Source organism: Scleropages formosus, chromosome 22, assembly GCF_900964775.1.
Source record: "Scleropages formosus chromosome 22, fSclFor1.1, whole genome shotgun sequence".
Taxonomy (NCBI): Eukaryota; Metazoa; Chordata; class Actinopteri; order Osteoglossiformes; family Osteoglossidae; genus Scleropages; species Scleropages formosus.
Window position 1 is genome coordinate 19,187,463 of NC_041827.1, and position 23,453 is coordinate 19,210,915.

The 23,453-nt window shown below is 44.9% G+C and overlaps 1 protein-coding gene across 1 annotated transcript in view; it reads right to left on the reverse strand.

The window, feature by feature from the left end:
• The window catches only part of cntn4 (contactin 4), a 182,235-nt gene that overhangs the window by 40,850 nt on the left and 117,932 nt on the right, over positions 1-23,453 (reverse strand). The window contains exons 6-11 of the mRNA XM_018733987.2: positions 22,331-22,534; positions 20,114-20,216; positions 18,848-19,032; positions 14,076-14,215; positions 6,062-6,191; positions 5,022-5,172 (exon numbers count right to left, since the gene is read on the reverse strand). Of these exons, the coding sequence (XP_018589503.1) occupies positions 5,022-5,172; positions 6,062-6,191; positions 14,076-14,215; positions 18,848-19,032; positions 20,114-20,216; positions 22,331-22,534 (913 nt within the window). The remainder of the gene's footprint in view (positions 1-5,021; positions 5,173-6,061; positions 6,192-14,075; positions 14,216-18,847; positions 19,033-20,113; positions 20,217-22,330; positions 22,535-23,453) is intronic.

The following is a 23,453-nucleotide window of genomic DNA, read 5'->3' on the forward strand; positions in this document are numbered from 1 at the left end:
TAGAGATGAGATGGATAAAAAATAATTAAAGTGACATTTCAACAAGATAAACAATGTTTTAATAAGCGACGCAGCATGTTGCCTCAGAAAGCACTCTACTTAAGTGGAATATTGGTCCGTACTTTTGAAATTAATATTTAATCACTTTCTTTACTAATATACCTGTTTCTGTGCAGCACAGCAATATTGTACCACTTCAAAACCGCTTTATCAGTGGGAACTAGTACGATTTTCAGGTGAGACAAAATGAGTGCAGACACAGATGTCTAACCATGTATAAGGAAAAGCAGATGCATGGTATAGGTAAAAGTGTTGATAGAGCAGTCATAATCAACTAGCGAAGGTTAATTAAAGACCCAGCATAATAGAGACAGTTACTTACTGGCTTAAAACAGTAAAGCAGGTGAGTTACTGGATGAGGATCGTGATTTACGCAAAATTTATATATAATGGCTCTTGCACTGTGATTCTCAGTTTTTAATTTACACTACAGACATTAATATGATGAAATTTATCCAGTGTGCCAAAAAAAAAAGTCATGCATTGTGCGAGTGAAGCAGAAGTGCAGTACGGTAGTTGGTGTGTCAGTACCCAGATCTCACTGTTTGTTGGTGTTAGGAATGTGAGAGTGTTGCTTTCAGAGCAAGTGGAGCATCATGGGAAGTGTATGAAATTCCACAGGAGTGACTTTCAGTTATATTGGATGGGGTGTTTAACAAAAAGGTTGCAGAGACAGCAGAGCAATTAGCAGGAAAAGTTTGGCTGATGGTTTTTCAGGTATGCATGTGCACTTAAGCAGCAGTACGCAGTTTTAGAAAGTTGTTCACAATAAACACAATGTGCTCATTGCATTCCATTGGCTTATTGTTCATCTTGCAAAGAACTTATCAGTTAAAAAGAAAAGTGGGAATTACCCCATACAGTTTACCCAGTAGAAACCGTAAACTGCCCTGGGTTTCCTGAGCATGGTCTGGAAGCCAGACAACAATGGTAACAGGTGAAACACACTTGCATTGTTTTCTGAGATGCACTTTGCTTCGGAGAGAAGTGTTTTATATTGTGAGGAAATCATGGGTGGATATATACATATATAGGTGTATATGTAGGTGTTTTACAGCATTGCAGTGATATTTGCTCAATAATAAGCAAATAATAAGCTCTATAATAAGTTCTTCATTATGGTAGCCATTAGTTGACTGTCTTCTTTGTTTGTATCAATTTTTCTTCCTGTGTGCCTTTGTTAAAGTGCTCTGTGTCACTGTGTGAGAAGAGCGCTCTATGAAAAATAAAAATAAATAAAAAAAATAAATATTTGGGAATATTGGTTTCGGGTTTTTGAATAGGCTAGAAACACGTGATTATTCTTCCCAAATTTAAATAATAGGGAATAGGCTTTTGGTATCCAAAATTTTGATATGCACACAGTTTTCAAGAACAGATTAAATTTCTAAATTAAGGGATTCCTTTCCTGGATTAAGCTAACAGAGACAATTAGCTATTTCTAATTTCTAGATTGAACACAAATCCGGAAGGATACTATGACTTGGATTTGCTAGACTATACGATTAACCATTTTTTATTTTACATGTCAATATATGTCACAGAACTTATAATAGAGAGGAAACTAAGTTACTGGGGCATTTTAGCTGGTAGCAGCTAGATGTCTTATTTACTGAATGGCTGAAATCACATTATTTCACTTACAAAAACTGTCTCACTTTCCAGCTTATCGGTTCTGGAATCACCACACATTACAGAGGTAAGTGTTCCTCATTAGTGGAGAATATTAATTGACTGTTTACTATCAGACTGAAGAATAGCCAGATGAGGTTATGCAGGGCAATTCTAATTAATATCAGTCACTTAACAACCTTGCATGTTTTAGTACTAGAATATGTCAACAGCAGTGGAAGTCTTGCTAAATTAGTACATTTGGCATTTAATTATCTCTTATTTTGTGGTTATTACCTCACATAGAAGAAGGAAGTGCTGTATATCGACGAAGACACGGTGTACCACATTCACAGATCTTCACTGGAGCCATTGTTTGCTTAAAGGATAAATGGAACAAGTTGCCATTCATCACATGCTCCAAAAAAACCATGTACTTGCCCTCTGAGGCCTTGTGTTGTTTAAAGAACTGCATTAACTAATTACACTCATTCATTAGAGGGTGTAACATTCACGGCAATTATGCATCAGTCAGCCATGCCTCTCATTTGATCCCAATCAGCCGTGATTCATATTCATGCAGACGGGGCCTTCAGTTCAATTCTCTCTCGCGATTTACCACGCTGGCGAACGCTGCTCAACGCTACACAAATTGTGTGCCTGTCCAGCAGATCCCTGCAGAGGGCGCCTGCTTTCCCACTAATTCCGCATTTCGCTCAGACGTCTCTTGTGGAGAATTCCCTGCCGTTTCGAAGAAATAATAAAATGCACCCGAGCAAACTGTGGGTATTGGGGGGAGCATTCCTCCTTATCTCCACCGAGGGGTAATAAAGGAGCTGCTGACATGAGAAGGGTCAATATCACCGTCCTTGTGATCACCAAAAAGGGGCGGGGCTAGAATCAGATTTTTTTGTTCTTAAATTTATCGGGCACAGCCCCCCCCATCAAGCCGCCACTTCCCACCCTCTCAAATCTGCCACCCCCAAGCTGATCTGCTCTGGAGTCGCCGACTTGCTTTCTCAGCTGCCGCATTCTGGCTGATGTCATCTAAACGGCGTCCCCACAGGGTTGTCGGAGCGAGATAAGACATCCCCTCTTGCAGCTTCCTGCTGCAACGGCTGCGGCTATGAAGATGGATTACCCGGCCGGTGACACTGATCCCTCCCCCCGCCCGAGTTCCCCCGCAGAGCACTAATGCAATTAATGCAATTAATCTTGAGCAAAGGGGACTTCAGAGGCCTCGTCTTTGATTATGCGGCTGCAGACAAAGCTACGCACCTGTACTCTTCAGATCGATTAGCATAAAATAATGATGTCATTTTGGTTATTCTTAGGTAATTGCTGTTACATCCTGTGCAATTAGCATTGGCACAATGATTTTTTCTTTTTCCCTAACCGGCCTTTAGGTAAAAGAGCTTTGTGTGCAAACCGGTGGATTCTGACAGCAGCACCGGCACGGTGTTGGGTCAGTCCATCATGGTGCTTTTCTATGCAGGATCTTCTGAGTTTCAATTACTTTCTGCTTTGTTTTACTCACGGATTGAAAGAATTGTAAAGAACCGATGCTGTGTTTTTAATTTTTAATTCATTCTGTTTGGTGCTATAGTGACATTTACATAAAGGGAATTAAATGACTGGCCATGGATATGGACCGCAGAAGATAGGGTCTCATTTCTGTAGGTACAGATCATACCCATTTACATCTATATACTTAGCTCACGCTTATCCCTAAAACAACTTTTCTGTATTAGTTTAGGGTAACAACCTTGATGAAGGGTACTACAGTAGGTGGGGGGTTTCAATCTGGGTCCTTTATACGAAAGAAGCTGCTCCAACCACTACGCCACCTGAAACACCTGTACTTTGCACACCATCACAAGGATGTCATATTGGTTATTTTTAAGCAGCCTTAACAACCAGTGCAGTTATTACAATTAAACCCCTTTAAATTTTTATGTGAGAAATATTACAATGAAAAGTAAAAGTGTCTTTATATTGACTACTGAAAGCTTGGCTTTATCTGAAGTTAGCAGTTTGAAACTGTGCTGCGGAGAAACTGGGTGCCTGTGAGGACACACACTGCAGATCCGTTCTATATCCACAGGTACAGTTGAGTGACGGCAGCACACAGACACATTTACTCATCTGGCGAAGGTTCGTATCGTCAGTGACTGGCGAAGCCTCCGAGGCAAACACACAATCAGTGCAAATAAGAACCTAAAGCAGTAAATGAGAGGAAACCAGAGCTCTTCTGATAAAAGGTGGTGCTCTAGGAGAGCCACTGGGTGTGTTCTGAGAGTGCCGCATAGACGGTTTCATGCGAAACACACTGTGGAAACGTTCTGTAGACTAGAGACATAAACAAGTCAGATGAAACGGTGGTATTTTTTTTAAATCAAAAGCTCATTTTCATACACCATCTTCAAGTTACCTGACACTTCTTCCACCTGTGTGTGTGTGTGTGTGTGTGTGTGTGTGTGTGTGTAGTCACGATGATTTGGAAAATCACCCAGATGTCTGCGGGGTTGTAAGGGACACCCGCCTGGTTTAGCTTGACCCCACTGCCAGCTCGCTCGCCCATTTACCCCTCTCTCTCTCCCTCAACATATGCCTCGGGGCCCCCAGACAAGGTGTGGCCCGGCAGGCCCGAGACCACCGGGGTGACCGCAAAGTGCTTGGTTAACACCCTGGCTGAGGCTGCCCGGGGGCACTGCGCCTTACACCCCGGGAGCTCGGCTCAAGCTCATTTCCACCCTATCCCTACGCCACCTGGCCAGCGAGGGTGGAGAACACCCAAAGAGAGAGCTGAACGTCAACAGCATCCAACCGCAGAGAAAAAAAGGTAGCAACAAAACAAACAAACAAACAAAACCCGGTGCTTATGATTTAAACCAGGGGTGTCCACCATGCCGACCGCAGGAACATTGGTAAAATCATTAATATATACTATACCTACCATATAGACGACAAATGCTTTAGAATCGCATGCTAATACCGTAAGTTAAACACACACACTGCACAAAAATGAAATAAAATACAATAAGTAAAGTTTTTTCCATTCAGACATTTCAGATTCAGTATATCAGTATGATTTTTACATTTATGGCCCTTGAACCTGTGCACAGTAACGACTGTGGCCAAGAAATGTACACCCTTAGTTTAAAGGTAACACGTGATAAATGTACACAAAATAAGGTGTGTTGGGGGGGCGGTAAAAATGATATGACAGAGACATAGTATGGAGTACAGCGTCCTGATGCAGAAACATTATCACAATTTTTAAAGTACAGAAATTAATGAATATGAGTTGCACCCGTGGCACATGGATTCGTTTGGCTCCCTGCTAGTACCTGTGGTTCTCCTGGAGAGCTTCGTTCCCCTTCCGCCACGAGATGGTCCCCCGGGGAGACATCCTGGGCCGACACTCGATGAGCACGTCGCCCGTCTCCCGCACTAGCGTGTGAGGCTTGAGCAGGTTCTGGGAGAAATCCGGGGCAACGGCTGCGGGGGAGACACGCACACAGTAGAAGCCGTGAGGGGTCTTCAATGTATGAGCACACCCCTTACACATACCACACCACCTGAAGGCATCACGGTATCAGACATGACCAGGAGCTTCTACCAGTAACATGACCTTCTAACAGGAGGGGCATCTTCTCACAAAATCAAGATCTTCTACTAGGAGCAAGACCTTCTAATGGTAGCTGGACCTTCTACCATGATCAGGACCTTCTACCAGGATCAGGACATTCAGCGGTGCTCCCGAAATGCACATTAACAAGAGAAAACGACTGATCAGTGAACCATGGAGTGTTGAAATGATGCAATGTATCGATGGCCACACTGTTCTCTGTTGGCTGGGTGAACTTCAAAAAGAGATGCGTGTGACCTGCAGCAGCGCGGCCATGAAGGACTATACAGCATGTTTAATTAAAAGCCAATCATCTTCTATCGTGCAAGGAAAAAAGCTGAACAAAAGGAAAATGTCACCCTTTTTCCCTGGATCGTTATAAATTGCTGGACTCCTACTTCCCTAACAAGGCGTCTGCAGGAAGAACCTCCAGCACTTGGTGTGAGCAGAGTGTGTGATGACCTACTGAGTACCAGGGTCCAGCACCGGGCCCCGTCAGAGATTAATGTGTGTGGAGGGGTTGGAGGAATGCCATAGCCAGTGGCAAAAAAGACCTATGTGTGGGTGTGTGGAGGGGGGAGGCGGGATATGGCGACAGGGGGGCCTAATTCAGCGGCGAAGGGCACGGACACATGGGGGGTGTGTTCGACGCTGGCATTTGATCAAAAGTCTGCTAATTGGGTGGGAAGACACACACACACACACACACACACACACACACACACACACACACACACACATAAAGGACCTTGTCCTCACCCATGACCCTTAGTTCTGCATTGGTGTACACCTCGCCGTGCTTGTTGCTGGCCACACACTGGTACATCCCCATGTCGGACAGCGTCAGCCGGCTGATGGACAGGGCGCCGTTGATCACCTGTATCCTCTCCTTTAAAAAGAGACAAATTGCTGTGAGATATCAGACAGCGGGTCCTTTCGCCGTCCTTCTTATACTCTCATTTTTCTCATTTTCTGCGAGCAGTGAAACGTGTGCACGGTGGAGTGACTGTAATTCCTGAGAACAACCCGCCTCTCATCACTCTCTGTGTTGTTCCTTCACACAACTGTGTGCTTTGCCAGATATGAACGGGACAAATGCAAAGTTTTTGCAGACTTTCAAATCTCACAGTCCAGTTGCACTTGTATTTATTCATTTGACACCTTTTCTTTTATAATCTTAGATATAATCTACTTTATATCCCCCTGCTAGTTTCTGAAATATCATTTCCAGTTTTTGGTACGTTTCCTGCATTCGCTGATGTCACTTCCTTTTTGATGTATGGTCATGTGACTGATGTAATGCCACACTTCCTGTCGACCATTTTGCGTTGTTAATGTCTGTAAGATGACATGAAGGTTTTCTGCTGCAAAACTCATTAGAGAGTGGATACAAATTATGATAGTGATGTTTAAAATACGGAATTTGATTACATTACCAGTGTAAATTGCATCTAGACCTTTAAAAGCTTTAAACCTTTAAAGATGCAAGTACATGGTTTCGCATGACGTTACTGTGCAAGGGTTAACCCCCTTACGCATTTATACAGCAGGGTAATTTTTACTGCATCAATTCAGGGTAAGTGCCTTGGTCAAGGGCACCGCTACACGTTCTGGCAGGTCATGGTAATTCTGTGCACGTCTCTCCGGATCAAATGTAAAACAATGTATGACCATATATGCCACAAAGGATAAAACAGAAAAGACAAAAGAAAAAATCATAATAAGGGATAATGAATAAATACTGAACCATTGAGGGCATTGCCTAGATTAAAACAGAAAATAAAATATTGGGTCTAGTAATATGTTAATATTTTATGAATAAAAACTTAAGGTTGCTACATCACTCTGATAACCTATTTAAATTCATCCTAAATGGGCAACTTTAACCGAATGGATGTGAACTCTGTAACCACAGCCATAATCATACGTTTTGTAGGAAGCATATATTACAGGAATCATAAAACAGAAATATAACAAGAATTAGAACAATGGTTTCAGCCTGATGATGATTCGTAGCTCCAGCGCGGATAGCCATCCTAGCCAACACAGAGCGGCATCCGACAGAGTGCCAGGAGCTTTATCGTTTTCGCTACAGGAGTGATTGAAACGTCCCACGACCGTTCCACAGAAATATGGCCCGAAACAAGCCGGCGAGGTTATAAATCTAGATATTCATTGCTAATAGAGGATGGAGGCAGGGTGCCAGAAAATGATCCTAATCAATCTCCGTGTGTTTATGACATGGAAATAAAGTCCCCTCCCCCCGTCTCATTTGTTGGGCCCTAAAGCGACGGCAGCCCCACTTGTGGCGTACGAACCGAGGAAGCCCCGTCTCCACCTTAGCGGCGAGCCGAGGAGGAGGGATTAGCCTGGAGCGGCACACCGAATTGTCCAACACGTTCTTAGTCCATTGTGAGTTCAGGCATTTTAAATGAGTGCAGGCTGGAACCAGGTGGAAGCTGCAATATGGTCTTGCAAGAGCAGGGATGAAAGAGACGCCAAAATGGTTGGTGGGACTGGCGGAAGGGGAACGCCGGCAATAATGTAGCGTGAAGGGTTGGGTGAGAATTTCTGTCCAAAGTAAAGTGGTGACCGGTCGGGGAGCCCACCGTGTTGTCACTGAGGCGCCAAAACTGCCCATGGAAGTTCTGGAACCTCTTGTTTTCCGCCGCCTGAACTCACACGTCGGCGATCACCGCGCTCACAGTGAACGTACAGCGAGGCTCTTCAGCTAAACTCATGTACGAAATCCGAAGAGCAAAATACGTGATTGCTCACAAACCAGTCCAAGACGGGGAGATTTTGCTCCGCACAGATTTTGTTCCGCACGAGTGGTTGTGAACTTTGGCTCGTGTTACGAGACAAACTTAGTTTTAGCTGCTTAGTTTTGAGTTTAACTTTTTGCACTTATTCTACAATTCTTATTTGTGGTTTGAGCTGCTACGTCTGGTTGTGAAGACTGCTCTTTTGAATGCCGCCTACCACTGCAGTACCTTTGAACAAGGTACTCACCCTGAATTGTTACAGTAAATGGTGCCTTGCTGTATAAATGGATAAGTCAGTGTAAGTAGCTTAACGTTGTAAAAACTGTCAGTAACTGTCAAGGGAAGGTCAAATAGTAACCGCAGTAACCTGTTTTCATTTCATTGCAGATTATTGCAGGTACTATTCAAGTTAACATGGGGGGTGCGGTGGCGCGGTGGGTTAGACCACAGTCCTTCTCTCCGGTGGGTCTGGGGTTCGAGTCCCGCTTGGGGTGCCTTGCGACGGACTGGCGTCCCGTCCTGGGTGTATCCCCTCCCCCTCCGGCCTTACGCCCTGAGTTGCCGGGTTAGGCTCCGGTTCCCCGCGACCCCGTATGGGACAAGCGGTTCTGAAAATGTGTGTGTGTGTATTCAAGTTAACCTCCTAAATGTAAATTTATATTGATCATCCACATATTTAGAGAGGGAGCTTTAAGGGCCGACCATAGCAGTAAAATACATTTCCTTGCCAAACAGGCAAAAATAATCATCCTCTGTTCTGTAATTTCATCAGAAACGGAATTTGGTTTGTAGTTTAGTAAATAAATACAAGGGAACAAGTTTTAACCAAAATTATTTGAATGGTTGAGTGAACCCTGTTCTAGTTTTGTGCTGATTCATGCCTTTACAGGATTTTTGTGTCTCCAACATTTCTTTCTTTTTTAACTTTTATTTGTTCCCTTTTATCCAAAATGAGTTGCAGAGCTGAAGTCCTTTACGTAGCTGGACATTTCACTTGAGCAATTCAGAGCAAGTGTGTCATTCAAAGGCTATAACAGCAGAGTCCATGGTGGGATTTGGACCAGGCAATCTTCTGGTGTCTCAGAACTCCTTCCTGGTGTCCTTCCCCTCATGCTACCTGCTGTCCCCTCCATGTTTATGTGACTTCTCAAAAAGACTCAACGCCCCTCTAAAAAAATGGTGAATTTTTTTGAAAAATATAAGCAACTCAAATTGTGAACGTTTTCCTATCCTTTGCGAGCACGACATCTTACGGCTTTTGCTCTGTGGACTTCAGCTTCATGTACCCCTGATCTTCTCTCCTCCGTGGGCCTCACCCTTAATGTCATTAGGATGCGGCTCCTGAGGGCCTTTCGGCAGCTCTGTTTTTAGTCAGCAAGGATTAAGGTGCCGTCACATGAAACGGGAAGCTGTCCTCATTGAAGAGTCAGCCGCTAATCCGATGTTTGAACAGGCCCCGACTGGGTGTCCTGCACTCCCGGAAAGGGGCGGTGGACGTGCCGGGTGAACGCGCCTTCCGGCAGCCGAGGCTCCGCATGTGGGGAAACGCCTGGCTTTACGGCTGCCATTAATTAAGCGTGACGTTCCTTCGAATTCAGCAGTTTTTCTGTCCGCCATGGAGACCTGAGGGAGCCATCTGCGCACCGTATGTTGAGTTAAAATGATTGGCAACATCATCTCTTCTGCTACCAGGTCAGGTAGTGCGATGGAGCAAAACCTAAACAACGGAAGGGAAGGGAGGCTTTGGGAGGCTGAGTGCTGCTCCCAATTTCTGGTTCTGTTTTGTTTTTTTTTTACAGCATGTTAAAACCATTTCATTATCAACTGTGAAAAAAAGCAATTAATTCATCTGTCCATCCATCCACTTTCAATAACTGCTCAAACATTGCGGGGTTGCAGTGGTACAGAGCCTATCCTGGTGACGCAGGTGTACCGTAGATGGGACACCAGGGCCATCTCTCTCTCTCTCACATACACACACATTCACTGAGAAATGTACAGACTCAGGACAATCCAGAGCCACCCACTGATTCACCTGAAAGATGTCTTTGTGCTGCGGGAAGAAACCAGAGCACATGAGGAGACCCAGTTTAATCAAGGGGGAAACATGCAAATTCGACACAGAATGAGCTGGAATCAAACGCGCAGCCAAACCCACAACCCAGGAGCTGCAAGGCACTGGTGCTACTTGCCTCTGTGTTGCCATTCCAAAATTTATATTAAAGTGCATATTCCTTATGGTAGGGGGTGCAGTGGCGCAGTGGGTTGGGCCACGGTCCTACTCGCCGGTAGGTCTGGGGTTCGAGTCCCGCGGGGGGTGCCTTGTGACGGACTGGCGTCCTGTCCTGGGTGTGTCCCCTCCCTCTCCGGCCTTATGCCCTGTGTTACCGGGCAGGCTCCGGTTCCCCGCGACCCCGTATGGGACTAGCGGTTCTGAAAGTGTGTGTGTGTGTATTCCTTATGGTCATATTTATTTACTTTCTCTCTCTTTAACTTTCCAAACTTTAGGTAGAAGCGAATCAGGAATCTTATTTGCTGCATTTTAATATGCAAAAAAAACAGGTTACGTAAATACAGCTTTTTCATCATTTATCCATCACCATTTCTTTAAACTGGTACTTTGGAGTTGGACCCGAAGTGGAGATGTTCTGCATAATGTGTGCTGGGTTATGCAAGAGTGAATCACAAAGTTCTAACGTCCTTGCGGAAAGCACAAATATAAAAATATAAAATATAAACACGTAATTAAATAGTCCTAATGTGGGAAAATAAAGTGCAATGTGTGAAGGCTCGCTGTGTGATCGCGAAAGATGTCTGAAAGTGTAGTACTGTGATGCTCCAATTTGCTTGGCCAACAAATATGCAAATGAGCTGGGGTGGCGGTGGGACTCGCTTGATTCATTGTAATGAGCAGAAACAAACGACACACTGCCCCTGCCCCCCCGCCCTCGCTCCCCTACACCAGTGACCTTTTCTTATCAAATTGATTAAAAGCTGCACTGTTTGATGCTGACATTTCGGAAATCGTAACACCTCTGTTGATTAATTTATCCAAATTCATAAAAAAAAGTTGCGAATAGATAGTTTTTCCAGTTCTCGTCAGCAACGCAGGCACTGAAGGACGCTCTCCCTCAGGTCACGCTGGCCTTTCCTTGCGGCGAGCTGATGGAATTACCGTCTCCCCAAGACAAACAAATCATGCAAAATTAAAAATATGTTTGTTTTTTTTTATTGTCCTGTGAAATCCAGCGCACAAACAGACTGTTAATTATCATCTGTGAAAACCCACATCTAATCTCCTTTTATGAGCAAAATAAAGCCTGTTGTTCGGTGAGGCGTCTGAAGTCGGCCCCTCGCTTCCTCCACGTCTATAATGTTTCAAGATTGATTGATACCTTCTGCTTTGTTTGTGACCATTTTGTATAATGGAGAAAATTAACATCAAAGCCTGATTATTTATTGCACCCGAGCTGTGGCTGGTATGCAATATCAATCTTCCGCAAAAACAATGAAATAAAATAAAAAAACAATAAAAATAAAAATACCTAACCCCACTGCACCAACCCATTGATACTGGATGTCCATATGAGCAAATTAACTTTTTGTCCAGATGCAAAGAGTGCAGCGGTGTTTAAATACGACCGCAGAAGTGCGCCGATGTGATTTGGAGAAATAAAACGTGTGGCGCGCACTTCTACGAACGCGACCATCCGTTACGGCTGCTCTCTTTAGGTAGGGCTTCGGGAAGAGCGACGCGGCGCACGGCGAACGCAATATGCGCTTATAAGGCCTCTCGATTCCCCCCTCGAGGGGAAGGCAGGATTAATGGCTGTTCTCAGCGTGCGGAGATTTAACACAAGATTACTTTGGCTCTTACATCATCGTGTTTTAAGACTACCATAAAATTGTCTGCTTGTTTGCAATTTGTTTTTTTTTTTTTTTTTTAACTATTAGAATCAGAAGTGCAAAGTAGATGTTTCAGCCCAATCTAAATCCTCTTAAGTGCTGTATAGGGAGACGGAATAAAGCAAAGCTTTTCTGTTTATAAATCAAGGTTATATACACTAAATACTCTTATTCTGTCTCTAGGCTCAGCCCTCAAGTGTGAAAAATAATGGGGAAAAAAGGCTCATATTCTCACGTCGGAATGCTACAAATGGCGGAAATTAAATTGCTTCTTTTATGATGACACTCAATAATAGGACACGAAATTGCATTCATTTTACTGACATGTACATGTATACTAAAGATTTGTCTAAAACGTACACACTGGATACAGCTGTGCTCCCTTGACAAATACATACAAAAAACATACAGAAAACAATTAAACATAAATCTTTGCCATGATCTTTAAATATACAGCACAATTAAAAATAAGAGTCCATAAAAATGGAAAAGTACAGCGCTTGCGGTCGTGCTGTGTTGCGTGGAGCCTTCCTGTATGAGTCAATTCTCACATAAAGTTATCGGCTCCTCCGTAACATAAACGGGCACCTGGATTTGTCCTGTGTGATGACGTTCACGGGGACATTTTGGGAAAAAGAAATAAGATGATTCACGGCTGCTTTTGATTCGATACCGCTGCTGTGTTATTTAAATGTTAAATTTTATTCTGAAGGCATGAGAATATGTTTTCATTCAGAACACACACTGCCAAATTAGCTTCTACAAGGCCATACAACCGATTCATCAATATAAAAAACACAATGGGACCCTAAAAAGGAGATACTGAATCTAATTTATACATTTATTTATTTAGCAGACACTTTTCTCCAAAGCAACTGCCAATGAACTCTATGTAGTGTTATCAGCTCACACACCTTATTTACCATGGTAACTTACACTGCTAGATACACTACTTATACTGGGTCACTCATCCATACATTAGTGGAACACACACACACACTCTCTCTCTCTCTCTGTCACTCACACACTATGGGGGAACCTGAACAGCATGTCTTTGGAGTATGGGAGGAAACCAGAGCACCTGAAGGAAACCCACACAGAGACGGGAAGAACATGCAAACTCCACACAGACTGAGTGGGGATCAAACCCATATCATCTCACACCACCCAGGTGCTGTGAGACATTTTAATTCTATACATAGTTCATAATTCATATTTGTAAGTCATTGTAAAGGCATTTTACTTTGTTTCTCATGTAGGTCAGGCCGCCGTACCGCTTCTCTGAGAACTATGCAATCAGAGCATTTTTCACAGCTAAATTTGGATAAGCGTACTCTCACTATTAGATAACATTTACATAACAAGCGAAAAAGGATTGTTTTACAGCTGGTTAACTAGTTATTATCGCAGCCTATTTTTCACTGCAAGTAACCTAACAGACTCATAATATTGATGACGGTGATTATTTTAATGATAAATAATTAGCACCGCTAACACCGCCATTACGTGTCACGGCGTATACGAAAATAGTTAGCAGAGTTGTTCTCGTGCGTCGCACTCTTTGAGTGTCGCTGCCCTTAACAAGCGTTGCACTCAAAGGATTAAAGTGCACAGTCGTTCCGCGATTAATTACTGCTAACATGCAAAGCGGAAGGATTAAATAACTCCCTTTATACCGCGGCACCCACATGGAGCGGTCGCACACCAGATGTCTATCAAGACCCTTTTCTGTTTCAGAGGAGCTTCAAGCTCCATTTGATTGCAGTGTTTCAAAAAGCAGCATCGCCAGGCGTGCATTAAGCATTTAGTGCTTGCTCCTCAAATTGCTGTCATTGTTTACAGTTTTCCACAGTTGGAGCGTGCAGTGTGCAGTCAGCCATCTATTTATGCAACAGCATTTCTGAGGGCGCCAGGCAGTGCTGCCGGGGACACGGAAGGCTACATGTTCAAGTCCCAGAAGGAGCCCTACTCGAGTGCCCATAGCAAAGTATTTCATTTGATGTGATTCGATAAAACACCCAGATGTATGGATGGGTAGAGCTCTAGGAAACTTTTGGAAAAAAGCAGCTAAAGCAAAAAATAACAGTAACAAGTTTTCTGACCTCGAGGGGCTCCAGAGGTTCACCGTTCTTCATCCACCTGTAGGAGGGCTTGGGCTTCCCATTGGCTTTGCACTCCCACAGCAGGCTGTCGTCGATGGCCTTCTGCACATCCTCGGGCTTCTCGGTCAGATGTGGAGGGGCTGCAATCATACAACCGGAAGGCAGTCAGGCACATGGGTACAGCTCAGTGGGCACAACTTACTGGTTACCCCTCAATGGGTACAACTCAATGGGCACTACTCAAGAGGTACAGCTCAGCGGGTACCACTCAGTTGGTTCCACTCAATGAGCACTACTCAAAGGGTACAGCTCAGTGGGTACCACTCGATGGGTGCAACTCAACCGGTACCACTCAATGGGCACTACTCACGGGGTACAGCTCAATGGGTACCACTCAGTGGGCGCAACTCAATGGGTGTAACTCAACCAGTACCACTCAATGGACACTACTCAAGGGGTACAGCTCAATGTGTACAATTCAAAGAGTGTAATCAACTCAATGGGTAACTCAATGTTTACCCCTCAATGGATATAACTCACTGAGTGGAACTCGATGTTTACAACTCAATGGGTACCACTCAGCTGGTACCATTCAATGGATATTATCTGATGAACACCACTATCTGGGTATATCTCAGTGGTTAACAATGGGAACAACTCAACACATTCTTAAAGCTGAAGGGCCACACTTCTACATACAGAATTGACATTTCTGTGGGCTTGATCACACTAAAGAGACAATCTGAAGCAAATTTGCTCCCTGACATACTGCAGAATCAACTTGTGTCATATTTCATATTTCCATACTGGACACTGAGGTTCTCATGTCTTCTGAAAAAACATGTAAAAAAGTGTAAAAAAACACTAAAAAAAAGTCCAATGACACAGTGACCAGCTGGTTGATTTCTAGCAGTCGAAAGTGTGAGTCACATCGAATGCTTTGGAAAGAAAATTCGGGGAGAAAAGAAACAGGTTTTCATCTTAGAAAGTCGCAAACTAATATCAAACACAGACTTTAATAAATAAATTGTCCTTGCAAAATTTAATGAAGCTAATTTCTTAGGCTATGTTTCTGTCTCACTCAGCTTACACAGAAAACTATTTTACAACAGCAGTATGTTGTACTAGAGGGATTTTTTGAATTAAATACACTTCTCAAGGGCACATCAGGAGTTTCCTTCAGGAACCCGCACTTGAAACCTGGTCACAGCTTCCTCCTGCCTAAAATAATATGAACAATCTGAATATAGAGTACATTGCTATTGTTTCTGGATAATCAGCACTTGCAATCTGGATTTGCATCTTTAACAACAAACACAACATTTCTTGTGAAATGCAAGTTAGAGGAAAATGCAACTTGTTGTCGCTGGATACAATTGCACTTTGTTCAAGTTGCCTGTGGAGGTTTGTGATTTTGAACCCTAAAAAGATTGAGGTTTGGAAGGGTGATGGAGTGTTCAGCCCTTCAACTCCACGGCAGACAGTGTGAAACTTACATTTATTTATTTAGCAGACACTTTGTCCAAAGTGACTTCCAATGAACTCTATGTAATGTTATCAGCCCACACACACCTTATTCACCATGGTGGCTTACACTGCTAGATACACTACTTACAATGGGTCACTCATCCATACTTCAGTGGAACACACACACTCTCTATCACTCACACAACTGTTGGGGAACCTGAACAGAATGTCTTTGAACTGTGGGAGGAAACCAGAGCACCTGGAGGAAACCCATGCAGACATGGGGAGAACAGGCAAACTCCACACAGGCTGAGTGGGGATCGAACCCATGTCCCCTCACACCACCCAGGTGCTGTGAGACAGCAGCACTACTTGCTGTGCCCCTACCCTACCCTACCCCACCAAGCAAGAAAAGTACCTAGGCCTGTTTCTCTGTGTACCAAAGCTCACCTAGGAGGGTATGTGGCACAGCCACTCTGTACCTCACCCCCTGCAGATTTACTTGTCCTGACCACATTTTACAGGGACCAGTTGCTGGGAGGTGTGGGCAACAACACCATCAAGGTCTCCCTGGCTACACTTATGTTGACACCTGAGCTGAGCTGGACCTCCACACTTGAGACACTTGATCCAATCAAACGACACCGACTGGATGAAGATGTCACAGACAGCAAAGATTTATTTGATTTTATGCACAGTAATACACATTCACACACATTTATCACACTGGCTGAAATATCCATCCATCTAATAACTGCCTGTCCAGTGCAGAGTGACGATGATCCAGAGTCTATTCCAGAAACACGGGGCGCAAGGCAGAGCATGGGATGCAATGAATAATATCTCAGTTTGACTGAAATAAATGACTCCTAACTGTACCACAATGAATCTGAACAAAAATACAGGATGATGAAGTTGTTGCAAAAGGCCTTTTATGTTTTGCGGGAAGAAACAGGCTGGAGGGTATCTTTCAGGGTTTATTAACCTTGGGAGGACACCGTCCTCAAAAATGTCCCCACAAGGTTGGTGAAAGATGCTTGCGAACACACGCACAGCGACACACGTCGTGCGCACGACAACGCAGTATTGCATCTCTTCGAAGAGACGGCTTTACAAAGTAGCGCGTTCCCAACAAAGGACAGTTAATGCCAGCCTGCCCTTAATTACACTTATCTTTAATGACCACAGACCCGTGTAACAGCCTGCAAAAAAGCACGACTTTGCAAATCTGTGATGAAAAATGGCCATAGTTAAATTTCCATTTTCCCCCTTTTTACAATACATCATAAATGGATGTTTCATAACACATGGTAAATTTCAGCGTTATAATGAGTGCTGGTGTACAGTAGCCAACCAAGTCTCATAAAGCAAAGTAAAAATAAGAAAAAGAAGGCAACACGGTTGGATTCCCTTTACGGTCGCTTGCCAATTAAATATGCAGGTAATTATTTTGTACAATGTGCATGCCACGGATCCCTAAATGAAATAAAAAACGACTAAGAAATCTCGCGACGGTATTCAGAACGCTGTTATGAAATATTTCTATAGAATTTTGCCTTCCGAGTGTTGTCTTTATATTTTCTGGCTGCAGTCGCGAATGCCAGACTGACATTAATTCTCCTGCTCCATCGAAGCCGTAACGTGGATCTCAAAGCGAGGATCCGTGCACATTCGAAATGATGCTGCAGATGTTTACGGCATGGGGGAAAAAAAGGGAATAAAGGCAAAGCGAGGTCCCACCCAAATTGCCACGGCAGACATTTCCATCCCCTCTTGACACGACATTTGCAATTTTTTTTTTTTTTTTTTTTGCTGCTGGACATTATTTGCCAGCACTAAGGCTTCTGAGTAAGGAATAAATAATGGAAAATAGTTGAGTGTGCAGAGGATGACAGGGCTGTGACTCACAAGGTGTAAGAGGACGAGCCCAGGAGAGAGTGCGCGGCGAAGGATGGAGGAACCCGACATGTAAATCAGCGTTCGATGGGCTTGGGGGGAGGGGGATCGGCCACCTCAAAATGAAGAAAATTATCAGCCTTGTTCGGCTGCCTTTATGACTGGCCTGTTATTCTGAGGGATTTTTTCGGGCCTTGATTTTCTACGTATTTCTCAGGCTGTCCACTCATTAACAAAGGCAAAGAGCTCCGTCGTTAAAATGAGATACGAGCTCGTTGGCCAGTTATCGCAAGATGATTAATTACGTTGTCTTCGGGGCCATGAAACATGAAACGGGAAGAGAAAAGAACAGCAAAAATATACGATGAGACACTCGCGTATGAACAATGAGACCGTATAACTACCACAACAGAAGACAATGGAAGACAATGGACACACCTTATCGGTAGAAAAGTCGATTCTGGAAAATGCACAATCATATAAAGCTGGTTTTGTCTCCTCTCAGAATAAGGAAGGACGTTAAAGCTGTATGATGTTATTTAATTTAAATTGAAACAAACCAGCCTTCGCCTAAACCTGCACTCCCATTCCGATGCGCTTCACAATTAACCTTTTTTTTCTCGGGCGACGCCCGGATCGAGCGGTCGGCCCGAGGTCCTCCGCCGAACTCTTTCATTGGATATGACTGGATAAAGTAATGCGACTGTGAAAATAAACGGCCGTTCAAAGAAATTCAATCCGTGCTCACGGCGGGAGGAATTGGGTCAGCGGCGGCGACGGCGTCTTCATCTCGTCCTGCCATTACGCAATATTGCTTTCAAACATTTTCCTAAGAGCCGCTTTAATAAGGAGGGACGTTTAATGAGAGAGGAAGACTGAAACGGGGAGGAAATGCGCGAGTGACAGGAAACGGGCGCGGAATACCTTTTCGGCAGCCCTAGTGGGAGGTGCGGCGTTTCGCAGTCGAAATCGAGCTTTCGGAGAGGCCCGGTGCCGCTTTCTTCTCGAGGGTCTCGCTCGTGGTGCGGACGCTCCATCGCGCAGCGCTACTTGGCAAACGGGAGCTACGGTGCGATATGGCGTGGGCAAGGGCTCGGAGCCAGCGTCAGGTCGCCCAGCAGCGCGGCAGCCATCTGGCAGCCCTGACACCGGGGCAACGCGAAAGGTCACGCTGAAGGTCACCTCCCAGTCTGCGCGTCTCGTTCCCAGCGCTCCGAAATTACATCATGACCGACGAGCTTTCATAATCCGGGTTGGGACACGGAAAGGAAAACACGGAGGCTCCCGTTCATCGGCGGTCAGTCGCTCGAGGCGCGACCGCACTTTAGCGAGTCTTCGATGCCCCTCGGTTTGAGCGCGCGTGACACATCTGGCCTGCGGCGCTCAAATATTCATGCGAACCGACTTACCGTAGAAAGTGAGCTTCCCTTTCACCGTGTTCTTCCCCCTGGAGTTTTCCGCCAAGCACTCGTACGAGCCGGCGTCCTCCTGCTGGAAGTAAGGGATCTCCAGGGTTCTGCTCGCTTTGTTCAGGTCCACCTTCCTAGAAAACTGAATTCCATCCACTCTCCTCCAGCTTATAGTGGGCACTGGGCTGGTAATAAGCAGAAAAAAAATAATAAACAAAGAATTCGCACACATTTACATACATATTGCCTATTCACACTCTCTAAATCACAACAAATACTTCCTGGCAAGAAATGCACCGGTAAGATAGCACCGATATCAATTGGCGTTATGCATCCGTCCCTTTTATGGATCTGATTATAATCGCAATTATAGCATATTTTATTTATTTAGCCGACACCTTTTTCTAAGGTAAATTAAACTGCTGGACTGTGCACTGCGATACTTACACTGATTTACCCATTTGTACAGCATGGTAATTTTTATTGTATCAGTTCAGGGTAAGGACAGTCTTTACCTGCCCCATGAAGGCAATTCATTCCTGAATACCTTTCATAAGGTGAATTCCCATAAACTGAGGGTACACTTAGCATTATTTCCCATGGTAAAAACTGGCCTAATCCCAGGAGGGTGCTTTGGTTATACCATAGAGAGGGCACTGGCTCATCACAGGGTGTACACATTTTCATATTTATTTCGTATTTATTTCTTTCTCATTTCTGGCTCTGATGTGGTGGAATGACCTTCCCCTCTCACTCAGAACTGCTGAATCTCTGTGTACCTTTAAGAAGGGTCTTAAAACTCGCCTCTTCCGGACTCCCTTCTCCCACGATCTCTTGAATTAATGTAATATGTAAAAGTTCATGCTCTGTAACTTTGAGACCATGACTGTTGGAACAACGGATCATAAACCTTCACGCAGCTACCCGTTTAATGTAAATGTTAAAAAAAAAAAAAAAAAAACAAAATCAGGAAGGTGATCAGGAATCGTCGATATTCGGATGAAGTTTTATGCCGCTACTCGTGTGATGAACTTTGGTTCATATGGTGGAAAGAAACAAAATAACTGCACTTAAGAATCAAACATCTGCATCCAAGTGTCTCTTCCTGTTAATGTAATGAACACATCGTATTTTCTATGAGATGTACGTCACTTTGGAGAAAAGCGTCTGATAAATGAATACATGTACATGTAAGTATAAATGAATAAATGTAAAATGTAAAAGCACATTTAATGTTAAAAGCCATGAAAGGAACAAGACACTTACTTCCCCAGCGCAAAACACTCGAGCTTCACGGTCGACCCTTTGGCCACTGGCACAATCTCTGGGAACTGGACCTCGATCTTGGGTTCATACTCTCCCATGATGCCTGGGGGGCGGGGGGATGGGGGGATGGGGGCAAGAGGGTGAGAAACGACACCGCAGCGTTTTTTAAAGCACCCCCCCCCGACCCATGTTCGATCGCGGTTCTTTTCGGGACTCTTTATTAAGAGGGCTTATTGACGGCTGTGCCAACCCCCCCAACCCCCCCACCCTGTCGCAGTCTGATGTCCCAAACCCAGATGGAGCTTCAGATAAAAGCAGAAGGAAAAGGCGAGGAAGAAAAAAAACAATCTCCCGCCTTCCATCAGACGAGGGTTTCCTGAGCCGTGCGTTATCTGGAGAGCTGTTTGGTGGCAGAGAGCTCATTCAGATCCTTATCGCCGAGCTCTAATGCGATGAGGAAGCCGGGATGCGGCTCGCTGAGCGGAACCAGACAGCTGGAGTGGCAGGGGCTCCGCTCAGAGCGCCAGCACCTGGCAGGGGACAAGATCGCTGTCGGCCGCGCGTCCCTCAGCTCTCTCGGTGTCCTTTTCCTTCTTGTTTACAAGGAAACAGCCTCGCGCAGGAGGTCTGCACCCCTTTAATTACAGCGCTCGCTCATTCCATCGCTCATTTTGACAAGGCCCTTGTCCGGAGAGGGTCGCGCTGATCCAGGGTCACACGAGGAGAGCGCAGGTTGCGCTGCCGGCGGCGCCCTGGAGAGGACGCCAGTCCATCAAAGGACATCCTGTTTATCTGTCCCTCTCTCTCTCTTTCTTTGTCTCTCTCTCTCTCTCTCTCCCCCTCACACACACACACACACACACACAAACGCGTGCGCACGAATGCACGCACGCAACCACAGGTGGAGATGCCCGGGCATCATTTCATCATTTGTTTCCCTCACATGAAAGCTTTCTAGGATAAATTTAAAGCAGAACACGGAACACACGCGCGCACACACACACACACACACACACACGCGCGCGCGCGCACACTGTTTATGCCCTTTCACCCAGCTGCGAACACTTTTCTTTCACACAATTGATTCCGCGGGAAGGTTGTGATGCACAGTACTCACCTTCCCGCTGAGGCTGATTCACGCTGGCTTGTTATTTTTATTTATTTATTTATTATTTATTTATTTCCCTCACATTTTTTTTTATTTGAGGTAGGAAACCTTTGCAACATCACCCCATTAGTCAGTCCCTCTTTGTACAAAAAAATGGCAGCAGCTTTTAAAATCTGAAAACGCTTCCACTGTGACACACATAACCCCAGCGGAATTCTCCTTTTTTTTTTTTTTTTTTTTTTAAGCACACTGGAGTGAAATGATAGGATTGTGATGTTGCGTGAATGCAGGGTTACCGCACCTACAAGGAGAGGGATCGCGGCCGTGTAACGGCTCTCTCCAACATGTGATCTTTTATCAGATGGCTTGTTATGCTGTAGCCCAATTTACCGAATTTAAAGTCGCCCCCCCCACCCCACACCCCATTTTACTATTTCCTGCTTTTCATTGAACGAACGAAACGAACCGAAGGCACGATAATGAAGCCACCATCCCCACATTTTCTCTTTTCTGAAATGCTTCGTCTTTACTTAAGGTCCGCTGGCTGTGCAAAGGGTAGAAAAAGCGGCTAAGGATTGGATCATTCCTAGACAGATGACCTTTATATTCAAAGGGTATCGATCTGGTCAGCCTGCAGGCACCGCAACATGTGTAACTGGGTTATCTTTACTTTGTGCCACTCAGAAACAACAGCTAATTAACCTTTGAGCGCTATTTGTATTCCTCAAAACGCTCCGGCCTACTTCCCTCTCGAACGGACCGCCGACTCCAGCAGCTCGCAATTTTTCACGCAAATCCTCCGTTCACGTTTAATTATTTATCTGACACTTTCCGCCAAAGATTTACCCATTTATACAGCAGGGTAATTTTTATTATCTCAGCTCGGAGCAAGTACTTCGTTCAAGGGTGCTGAGCAGGACTCGGGTCCAAAAGTGGAAGCTCCACCTGCTTTCGTTCCTCTGTACCTTCCTCGAGCGGCGTTCCTTCTCAGCTTTTGTCCAGCCACTATTTATTTATTTATTCAGAATTAGTATTTCTCGATAAACGGGGTCTGTGCACAAGCTGCGCTATGAAGTAGGTTGAGACTGGCAGAATAACGAGGCCCTTACCATCTGTGCGTAACACCAGGGGGGTGGGGGGACCGTGCACCCGGCTTTTGGTCACCGTGTTGGTCACCACGCAGGTGTAGTTGCCCACGTCGGAAGGCTCCACCTTGGCGATGTACAGGTTCCCCGTCTCTTGGGACACGAAGCGTCTCTTGTCCTGCTTCACGAAGGACGGGTACTCATTCAAGATCCAGGAGTACGTTAGTTCTGCAACGAAGAGAGAGCGGGGCTTTACGTGACAATGTCGCAAAATCGAGATCACGTGTTTATGACTCAACAACATCGCTCACAGGATGGACCTTTAATCACGTCCTGTTTTGGGGTAATATAATTCCTCCCTCAAGTCCATACGTGAAACAGGAGATGCGGCCGTTCTGCTCTTAGTCACATCCATCATATTAGAGGAGAAAATGCCTAATCTTCAAGCTCATTAAAAAAATGATTTGGTTTTGTTTCAAAGAGAGGGGAAAAAATGTCACCGAAACGTCAAACTTCTGCAGCCAGTCAGACAAACACAGCAGAGCAGAGCTTTGCTTTTAGGACAGGAGATCCATTTTGATTTTCTCATCAACTCCCCTGGCCATCATGACACAGAACAGATGAAATGTGCTTTTCAAACCCTGGTGTGAGGTGGCCACCAAAATATCTGTCTTAAAATTACTTATTCCCGTGTAAGATAAGACTGCCTGGCTCAACAGAGATGACTTCTGGTGAGTGGATCATCTGCACATAGCTGCACCTGCAAACCTTGAGAACAGATGGACCCTCGCCGTGCGGCGTAGATGACATGCAACTGCCAAATGACAGAATGAGTTCACGCAGAGATGCTCATCGATAAGAGTTCAATATAAAATGACACCGGGCTTCGATTTCAGGAGGTTTCGGGAGGTACGATCTAAGAACATTTTATGGCTCCTCTTGCTCTCCGATCACCAGCGGCCCCTTTCCTTGTTTCTTAGACCGCGGGAGCTCTCAGATTGTCGTCGCAAGGAGTCCTTCAATTCAACATCACATTTCTGTTTGTGGATGTTTAACAGTATGTCTCCGACATCGTTCTGGGGCCACATCAGCGGGATAGCTTCCTGCGCACGGGGGCCATGTGGGCGCCTTGCGGCGAGACCCGGCG